This window comes from Calidris pugnax, unplaced genomic scaffold (genome assembly GCF_001431845.1).
Source record: "Calidris pugnax isolate Ruff unplaced genomic scaffold, ASM143184v1 scaffold93, whole genome shotgun sequence".
Taxonomy (NCBI): Eukaryota; Metazoa; Chordata; class Aves; order Charadriiformes; family Scolopacidae; genus Calidris; species Calidris pugnax.
In genome coordinates this window covers 340,672-351,146 of record NW_015090807.1, presented here as the reverse complement: position 1 = coordinate 351,146, position 10,475 = coordinate 340,672, and the positions used below count along the sequence as shown (strand labels likewise).

Sequence of the window (10,475 nt, the reverse complement as noted above, 5' to 3'; positions counted from 1 at the left end):
AAAGAAGACGAAAAAAAAATATCTTACTTTCCCCAGATTTTCTTGATCCCTTTTGGACTCTTTCTGCTTTCTGGAGACAGTGGAGATTGTGGACCTGAATCCGTTCCCGAAGAAACTGGTGAAAGGTCATCTGAGACTACTGTACCATCCACATTCTCTGTTTCTCCTGGGTTAAGAACAGTAATATAGTCACATTTTATACTAATTATTAATGAAGTTGTTATATTGGAGACTAATGGTTAAATGCAGAACATAATAAAAAAAAATCCATAGAATTGTTCTTGTATAAAAAACCCCATGCTCGGGAGGTGAAAAAATAGTAGCTGAACATTTGATACAGAAAATAATAAAACATTGGCTAAAACAGTATTGTTATTTCAGTAATTTGTGCATTATTTGAATTAATTCAAGGTCATCAGACTGAAGCAGACTCTTCAGAATCTTGCTTTGCCTATTCTTAGTACCAGAACTACTCCATCAAAATCAGTGGAGACTAATGGTTAAATGCAGAACATAATAAAAAAAAATCCATAGAATTGTTCTTGTATAAAAAACCCCATGCTCGGGAGGTGAAAAAATAGTAGCTGAACATTTGATACAGAAAATAATAAAACATTGGCTAAAACAGTATTGTTATTTCAGTAATTTGTGCATTATTTGAATTAATTCAAGGTCATCAGACTGAAGCAGACTCTTCAGAATCTTGCTTTGCCTATTCTTAGTACCAGAACTACTCCATCAAAATCAGTGGCAATTTTTCTGTCGACTTCAGTGAAACCAGAATAAAACAAGGAATAAATATCTGTAAAAAAATCCCATCCAAATGCCGTACAGCAAACCCAGTTACTTCACGTCAGTACTGCACTTCAGGAATTCAATCTGGATGGCCCATTAATATTTCACAGAGAAGAGGAAAAGAGGGAAAAAGGAAAGGGAAAAATTAAGCAGCAAAATTCATGTTAAAGTTGCGTCCGGTTTGGATACAGTACCTAGCACGGGTGCACTGACACTCCTGACGCGATCTTCAGTCATCCCCAGAAGCAGAAAGCCAGATGAAGAAGCAAAGAAGATATAAAACACCAGCAAAATAAAGTTACAGAAGAGCAAAGTAGTAAGCTAAGCATTAAAAGCAGAAACTAAAAGAAAAGAAGCAGTTATGGTTGACATGAAAGTCAAGCCCCAAGAATTCTGTATGGTTCATCTTAAAAAGATAGGGATGATCATTTAGCTGTTTGTTTGTTTTTCCAAACTATTCTTAGACAATTTTGACACATTAAGTGTATACTACAGGGCTCTCTGAAGCCTGCAGAATATCTGAAATGAAGCAATGTCTAAGATTACATCAAATTCCTCTGAAATACAGAATTGGAGGTGTGATGAGTTTACTGCACATGCAAGAAACAAACCAACCTGCATTAAAAATTCTGTTAATTTAGTCTATTTATTGAAGCAGCTTTTAGGACTGTGAGGGCCTTAAAAAAATTTTAGAACACCAAACAAAAAAATGCCATCACAACTTTTAAAGTGTAGGAACACTTTAAAATCAGACAGAACGCTCTTGAGCTGAGCTCCCAAGCTCTTCAGTCCTTGGCAAATACGTGGTTCTGTGCCTCACTGTAATACTTTTTGTCAAATCCAAGCTTAGGATGTCACAGATAAGAAATTATTACAGGCTTCCACACATGGCTATGGTTATGGAATAACAATATACTTGTATTTTCAAAATCCATCATGTTTTCCTGCACCTAGCAAGTGAATTTTCACTTGTGGGTCCCCACATGCTACAGCCACCAACTGTGCTAATACTAGGATTTTTGCCTGAAATGTGCATGTTAGTGTAGTTAATTGTAAGCTTTCACACACTAAAATGCAGTGGGATGGCAAGGGATGGGTTGGTTGGTTTGTTTTACTACACCAATCTAGTGTACATTTTTATAAAGTACTGATGATGTACTTGGCTGTGCATTTCTGTTTGCTTGCTTGTTTTTTGAAAAACCAGATCAGCTCAGGGGAGCACTGGAAGCATGTCTGGAAAAAATACTGCTTGTTCATATTGTCAGTATGTCTGTGTCTCTGAAATTGCCAGTTTTTAGCTACAGATTTCAGAATGCTCTCCCCTCAGTCTTCAAAACAGTGTCTCTTCATTACTTATTCTGCCAGCAAATTATATCAGAGTGCAACAGACAAGAACACTAACTTCAAACCATCCTCTACTCTCCAGTGAGCTAACGTGGAATATTTTTGGTACACTGTTAAAAAAGAAGTAGAACTTTCCCAAACTGAATCATGTGACATCATAGTCAATACACCAGGTGATGTCCCAACCCCTCAGACAGTTGCACGGATACATACTTAGGCCCAGGATGCTGCTGTCCTCGTCGGTGGTTCCACTGCCATCTGGTGAATTACATGTTCCCTGCTCTCCATTCTGCAAGGGTCGGGGCAGCTTCCCTGGCAAGGTTTGATATTTGCTGCCTTTCACAACTGGCTTACTCTGGTTTGTTGTTTTTTTTTTAAAGAGGGAAAAAGAAAATAAATAATCAAATCACTCATAGCGTTTGCAATGCAGTGCACAATATTTTCAATATTGAGAAAAAGTATTTGAAGCTCAGAGTTCCCAATGACACCACCCCCTCCGTGTTCCTTCTTACATATAATTCAGTTTAAATCCATAGTCAGCTGACAAAGTTTTCTAGCTAAGACACAGCCTTCTCTTCCCTTATCAGCCCCTCCCACTTCAGCCAGACTGTAGTACATTAAAATGTAATATATGTTGAATATTACCTGGTTTTGTCATAAGAATTTTTCTAGCTGTCTCCCTTTCCTCTAGGACATGGGCACTATATAATAATTTAGTCCTTCCAAGGTCAACTTTGATAGTGCCAGAAATGCTATTAGTTACTTCTCACCCCATTCGTTGCCCTGTCAATTTGTTCCCCTATTTTTCACCAGACTGTCTGTGTTTCTGCCTCACAATTGTATCTCAATGGAGTTTAAGCCAAAAGTATTTCTGTAACTCAAATTTTGTCAAATGTATTTGATCCATCACCATTAATAACAGTAAAAGAATCAGCAATGGAGTTAGGGTACAGAAATTTAGCTTCTGTAAGAATTAAGATCTATTTGTATAGGTAATGTTACAAATGCAAGCTACGTAGGCTTTGCTAAAAAAGGGGTCTCTCTTAATTTTCCCTGCGTTCAATTTTTCAGTGATCAACTGCCTGGGGATCTTGCTCCTTGTAAAAGGGTAGATAAGAACTTGCATATAAATCGGATAGTTTTGAGCCTAAAAAGATACTTTTCCAGCAAAAGTATGTGTTTCACAGAGGTACTTCTCTGCAGTTTTGTAAACAGCATGTTGAGACTTCTTCAATACTGAACCCAAATGAGAAGATGAATGAGCCGTTACTCTCGACAAAAATGTGTATCCCCAACTGTCAAAACTATAGGAATAGAAGGGCTTTTCCAGAGAAGTGATGAACCTGCAACTCCAATTGATGTTAGCGAGAGCAGTGCACATTCAGTGTGTGTTTTGGAATAAACTCATACTGGTGAATGCTTCAGTACCAGAAATGAGGTTATATAAGAAAATTTTGTACTGAAAATACACAAAACATTTAGTATGCTCCTATGTAGCAACCCAATTTGAACAAAATTGTTTTAAAACATTTAAAACATTGTCTGTGATAGGAGGATCATGAAATATTTGATGAGATGGCCACTGGTTTATCTATTCTTATTTCAAGGCCTAGAGAGATTACATTAGCACTGTATTTTCTGAATTTGACTGACTTCAGCTTCTTACCTCACATAAAAGGGCTTATATGTAAAGGGCTTATATGTAAAAAAAACATTCCCTCTCAAATCCTTACCCTCGTTCTTGAACTATGCAAACATTTTAAAAATCAAATGAATATAAAACGAAAACACAGCCATACTACCACAGCACATCACAACAGATAAAAGGTTAAGAGAGTTGACAGTTAATATACCTCTTGTTCTACAACAGGTTGTACTGGTTTTCCATCTACACACTACGGAGTTGCAGGGAGGGTAATTTCAAAGTTTTATGGGAAAAAAAAGCAACAGACAAATGTTAGTATTAACATACGTACACACAACATCAATTGTAATCTTACTACTACAGTGGTGCTACTTAATGCATTGACAATGTATCACAAGATCTGTTATCTCTTCATTTCATTTCAATAAAGTATTTAATACTAAATGTTTGTGTTCAAATCACTCTACAAATTTCAGGCCCTCTTTAGGTTCTGTTGTCATCAAAGGAATGTTTCTATTTTCAGGCTTCTGGGGGGGTCCCTTTAGACTTACTCTAAGCTGGGAGTTTACAGCTAAAAGTTAAACAGTATGAAAATCACTGACTTAAAAAAAGAACAGACAAAATATTGTGTATCCAGCTGAAACCATAAAGAGCTGTGATAGAAATGAAGTGATAAATATACCAGCAAGGCTCAGGCAGAGACACTAGTGTGTTTTGTTTCACTATGACTATTGCTGGATGTACTTGGAATTCGAGTTTTGTGCACAGTAGGACAGTTCCAGTAAACAGCGCGGCTGGTGCAGGTTCTCTTGGACTTAATGCAGGCAGCAAAGTCTTGTCATGCTGAGTCAGCAAAACACGTTTTCCTGGCCTTAGTTTTGGTTCTAACTAATTCATATTTAGTAGGGAGGCCTCATTTATTTCCCTAAGAAGCCTCATGCCTGAATCAGGGGACACAATTCGTGCAGGTTCTCTTGGACTTAATGCAGGCAGCAAAGTCTTGTCATGCTGAGTCAGCAAAACACGTTTTCCTGGCCTTAGTTTTGGTTCTAACTAATTCATATTTAGTAGGGAGGCCTCATTTATTTCCCTAAGAAGCCTCATGCCTGAATCAGGGGACACAATTTAGATGCCTTTCTGCAGAGGGGTCTGGCCTGCTACAATTCTCTCACACCCTTGGTAGTTTCTTGTTCCTGTGTGGACTCTGAGCTAACACACAGAGCAGATTTACAGCCTAAAGGTGTAGGGACAGCCTTATCACATCGTATCACACAGACAAATTACGTTTTTGAATTTAAGACAGGAAAATAAAAGTTATGAAAAGAAAACAAATCTTCATAAATTCCACATGGAATGAAATGTTAGTTCTGAACTGATACCGCAATTAAGTGAGAACAACGCAAGTTTCAAACATTCTATTTAGTCACCGTCATCTTCAGAGACTTAAGAAAAAGTTAAGAAAATTTGAAGAACTGGAACCATCCTATTCCTAGTATGTGTTTTAAATCATAATACTGGATGTGCATAATCTAATACTAAGCCAAATTTGAGCATAGAAAGTGTCAGTAACAGTCTCACAAAACGTAATTACAAGTGGCAGAAAAATTTCAGTGTCCATAATGATAAAACAAGCCACTGGGCCATAACGTAATGAGACTTTGTAAATTGGAAAGTCTTCACTCTGGAATAAAATAAAGTCTTTAAATTAGTAACACTGCCCCTGCTGTTTTAACTAAGGCAGCATCCCTACCATCACCAGGCACGCTGTTTGTACCAGAAATCTAAGTTAGGGAGCAACACTCATATTTACAGGCCAACACTCAAAAAGGAATCACCAGCCCCACTATTTAATTACTATTTAATTACTTTCAGGATTTGCTGCCTTAACATTTTTAGTGATTTGCAAGTCAGAATTGTTTTCAAAACACATACCTATAAACAAAATAATAGTGCAGTTCAACAAAATGACCCCTCATTAACATTATTCATTCTATTTCTTAAATATTTTTGTTCTCTTTCACCTGAAAAGCTGAATTTGAGGATGTATACATATGGGTGTGTCAACTAGTTTGTTTATTCTACGCTTGGCAATAGTATAGAAAAAGAACCTGAACTCTTTGATCATCAGGGCTTTTTTCCCCAGACAGAATGTTAGTGGTGGTTAGGGTACTATATGTGAAAAAAAAGATTATTTATACTTGAACTTTACCTTTGATTCATGATATTAAACGCCAGAAATTGTGATAACAAATAAACCAACCTTTTCTAGGGCTTCACTCTGCAAGTCTTCTAAACTACTCGACTTTTTTTTCTGTGGTACCCTGAAAATAATAACAGACAAGAAAGCAAATTTTAATACACCATAGTATGTTTGGCTGTGCTGCAACAGTATCCTATGACAGCTGTACGGACCACATAATATCTGCATATAACATAATTCAGAATTAGAAGATTAATTTCTTTTGTTATATTTTTAACATTAAACTCGTAACATTGGGAAGAGCAAGTGATGAATTCAGAACCAGCAACAAGACATCCTTTGGTTACCAGTGAAAGGCAAGAAGGTGCAATGTGCTGTTTGAAACCTTCTATCTATAGATAACTTTTTAGAAACAAGGAAAAGTAGACAGTAGTAACTCTCTGTAAACAATGTGCAACATTAAGGGCTTTCAAAAAGATTTTTTTAAATGGAAAAAGGCAGAATTATTAAAATAAAGTTGTGGCTATATGTTTTACATTTCAATTGAAGCTACTCATTCTTACCTATTTGCAATATCCAAAGATTCTTCTTGTGGAGAGGTTGAATTACTTGAAGATACTGGAATGCTTCCACTTTAAATGGGAATAAAATACACTGTTATAAGTACTACAGTACATATATCTTCTGATGTATAAAAGTGCAAATTTATTCCTCTAATTTAAACCTTATACAACTACGTACTGCAAACTCCCGTGGCAAACACTGCGCTCACGACTACCCAAAAGTTCTTGCAAAGCCCAGGCAAGACAATGCTAACAGTTAAACAGATTAAATAATAAAGACTTAGGGCAATCCACATGAAAAACAACAAACAAAGGTCTTGCCTGATTTCCATAGCTTTGTGTGGCACTGGAGAGAGCACAGCTGGTGACAATTCTCCTGAAGAGGCCTAGGTAAAACAGAAAAAAGTTTCAAGCCCGTAACTCTAGTGTCTGATTTTGAATCTAAAGTGCCCAGACCAGGAGGCACAAAAATTCAGCCAGGGCCAAATCCTCATCTACATTACTTTAGCTACTCCAGAGAAACCAATACTACAAACAAATCATATAATACAGCAGAACTTGCTTCTAAAACATCTTTAATAAGTACCTCTGGTTTAAATATTTCTCCTTGAGGATTATTCAGAAGATTCCATTTCCTTAAAGTTGTCTCAAGTTCCTCTTCACTGCCGCCAGAGATGGAAGAGCCTGCAAGCATTAAAGATTAGAAGTAGAAAGGGAGAGAAACAGGCCCAAACCCCCCCCATTTAGGACCGTATCAGACAGTGTAATACTTCAGTCTCTAAATTCCCCTTCAGCCTTCACCTGATGCATGCAGTTTACCAGCTCCCCACCCCTCCTTTGGGCTCTGACTTAGAAGCAGCTGATCTATAGCACTCTTAGCTCTCTAAGAGCAACAGATTCACCATTTCTAGTTCTATGCTGTGCTCCATTGTGAAGCAACTGAGCTGCTTTACAGGCAGGTTCTCAACAACCCTTAAGTCATAGTTTGACCTTCTGAGGCAAGTTCAAGTTGGTACCATTTTCTTACTCTATCACTTTATAGGTAGTATCCATGCTTGATGGAGAAATTCAGATTGACCTTTAAGCTCATTAGTAATTCTTAATTTATGTGATAGAGGTGCAGCAGCTCTAGGCAGTTACGAAAAACCACCAAATCTTATGGTTAAGCCTCGGCACTTTTGAAGAGACATCACTTGAAAACTCATTGGACATGAGCTTTGGTTATCAGCCGTTCATTATTGAGCCGTTCAGCCTCCACCACAGACCTGACACTGACCATTGGCCCTTCAGGATCTGAAATGAATCTTATGCTGCGGTTCCATACACACCCCTGCAGTGAGCAGAAACTCCTAAAACCAAGAGCTACATATAGTCAAGTTCAGGCCAGCTCCTTTATGTTTTACCCAACTGTCAGTGGCTGCCCTTTCAAGCAGCTGCCCTACTTTAATCCAAAACAGATTTTGGTTTTTAAATGTATGTGCTACCTACAGTGAAGAGTCAGTCATCTTTTGTCAACGTGTTTTGTAGCTTGCCTTAACCCAAAATTAGAAATGTTTACAATATATTGTGTTTTTCTCAAGTAACTATTTGAAACGGTTATCAGAGACAGAAGATTGGATCTGAAATGAATCTTATGCTGCGGTTCCATACACACCCCTGCAGTGAGCAGAAACTCCTAAAACCAAGAGCTACATATAGTCAAGTTCAGGCCAGCTCCTTTATGTTTTACCCAACTGTCAGTGGCTGCCCTTTCAAGCAGCTGCCCTACTTTAATCCAAAACAGATTTTGGTTTTTAAATGTATGTGCTACCTACAGTGAAGAGTCAGTCATCTTTTGTCAATGTGTTTTGTAGCTTGCCTTAACCCAAAATTAGAAATGTTTACAATATATTGTGTTTTTCTCAAGTAACTATTTGAAACAGAGACTCAACCCATTGATTCTACCAAAAGCTTTTAAGCAGGAATTACACTTCAAAGGGAACCTTTAAAATCCACCTCTAGAAATAAAAAAAATAAATAAGCAGCAAGATATTTCTTGGCAACCTAAACATGAGACTCCCACAAACAGACATGAGGTAACAAGCTCATAAGGCTTTGATAATCTTGTAGCCATCACAGGACGCATCTCAGCATGGACAGTCTCAGTATACGCTCTAGTTCTCCCCCAGGTTTTGGGTTTGTTTATTATGCTGAGCATCACTGGTGGGTTTTTTTATTTACACTGAACTGAAGTGTAAATTTACACTGTACCGAAGTACTGGCATACATTAGCACCATCAACTCCCTGCAGTACCAACTCAATAATCCAGAGCATCACAGCGTGCTCCTTGTTCATGCTCACAAGTGTCCTCCAAAAGCCAAGTCCCACAGGGACATGGTGCATCCAAATATGGACCAAGGATGTGGCCAAGGAGAGCGGAGCTGTGGGGGCACCTACTGTTGAGAGCACCCACTCTCAGGGTACCAGCAATTTAGCCATCTTGGGAGCTAACACCAAATATGTCTCCAAAAACTACAATCACACCTTTAGATTTCATTACAGAACAGTTTCAAGTAAGAGAACTTTTTTTTTAATTTTTGAAATGAAGGTTCAGAGAGAGATTTACCTGACTCTTGTTCGCTATTCTTGTGTGTTAAATACAAGTTTCCGTTCTGCCGTACAAGACCTGAAAATACCGTGTTTGTTAATGTGATGATGTTAGTTGAACAAAACTGTCCTTTCAGAAGTTCAGGTTTCCCAGACTATAGTTAGAACTGAAAACTAAGGTGGCAAGTTAAAATGAGATTCTCCTAAAACCCACTCCATTTCCTGCAGCATCACTGATAAATGGGACGAAGATTTTTTCCCCAGATTTTGAAGTTAAATATAGAATGCTGTGTGCACCAAAGCAACCATGGCTTTTCAGTTGTTTCCTCCAAACAAGAACTTGCCTAGTCAGCTGTCAGGGTTTTTCCTAGTGGAAGGGAAGGGCAACAGAATTTATTATGTTCACTGCAACTCCTTTTAGCAAAAAAGAAAAAAAAATCCTCCTCAGAATATCAAATTGCACCTGAGATGAGCTTCCCTTTCATGAATTCTGTATAAAAATCATGACATAAAAAGAAAATGTTATGTCATCAACACTAGCTGGCTGGCTGGCAGCTGATCACTGCTATTCCCAAATTGAACTGTGGTGTAGGAAAGCTGAATATGGAATGTACTTATTTAATTAATGTTCATCATCCACTAAGGTCTCCCGATATCATTTTACACCGTGAACACCAGTTACTCATAGCATAATAGTCACAGGGAACACCATACAAACACCACCTATCTGTATACTTTATTCACCTCCTACAGATGAATTAATTTAAATCAAACTGAATGTTATTTTCATTTTGGATAATAGATTCTTGAGAGGGATAGAATGTGATTTAGTAAGAAAACTGTAAGCTCATGCCTTTAGCTAATCTGAATGAACTCTCCTAGTTGCCTCTGTGTCGACAAATTTGATGTCTGCACGAGTCTCCTGCTGTTTGCTCCCTCCTTTTCACCCTTCTTGCTATACTTCCCTTTGGCCTGGCCTCTACAGCCCACGTACAATGGAGGGGATGGCACCAGCAGCAGTGAAGAAGGAAGTATGATGCTTTGGCCATGAAGGATGTGTGTCATAGGCATGTCTCTTCCTGCACTGTGGAAGAGACTTACAGAGTCCCATCAGCAAGGAGGAACTGGACTGCATGAAGATGCTAATAAAACCATGGTCCCTGCTGTCCACCCAGCCACGGCTACATGGACATAGGAGTTCTGCAGCCAAAGCTCCTGCCCCATTGCCGGGTACGGCAAAGTGGTTTAAGGAAAGCAGTTGTGGACTTCGGATTGCCTTGGCGTATAAAGGGGTAAACTGCAGTGCTGCAGACCCAGCTGATGAGCAGTTCACCAACCTGC

The 10,475-nt window shown here is 38.3% G+C and overlaps 1 protein-coding gene across 5 annotated transcripts in view; it reads right to left on the bottom strand.

Annotated features, from left to right (window-relative positions):
* The window catches only part of PPFIBP2 (PTPRF interacting protein, binding protein 2 (liprin beta 2)), a 106,810-nt gene that overhangs the window by 10,713 nt on the left and 85,622 nt on the right, over positions 1 to 10,475 (bottom strand). For 2 of the 5 annotated variants that reach the window (XM_014938316.1, XM_014938320.1), the window contains 9 exons: positions 9,154 to 9,213; positions 7,134 to 7,231; positions 6,869 to 6,933; positions 6,548 to 6,616; positions 6,045 to 6,105; positions 3,993 to 4,034; positions 2,353 to 2,494; positions 990 to 1,022; positions 28 to 166 (listed from right to left, as the gene is read on the bottom strand). In XM_014938316.1, coding sequence (XP_014793802.1) covers positions 28 to 166; positions 990 to 1,022; positions 2,353 to 2,494; positions 3,993 to 4,034; positions 6,045 to 6,105; positions 6,548 to 6,616; positions 6,869 to 6,933; positions 7,134 to 7,231; positions 9,154 to 9,213 — 709 coding nt within the window. The remainder of the gene's footprint in view (positions 1 to 27; positions 167 to 989; positions 1,023 to 2,352; positions 2,495 to 3,992; positions 4,035 to 6,044; positions 6,106 to 6,547; positions 6,617 to 6,868; positions 6,934 to 7,133; positions 7,232 to 9,153; positions 9,214 to 10,475) is intronic. The other 3 variants (XM_014938318.1, XM_014938317.1, XM_014938319.1) reach the window with 3 other exon arrangements.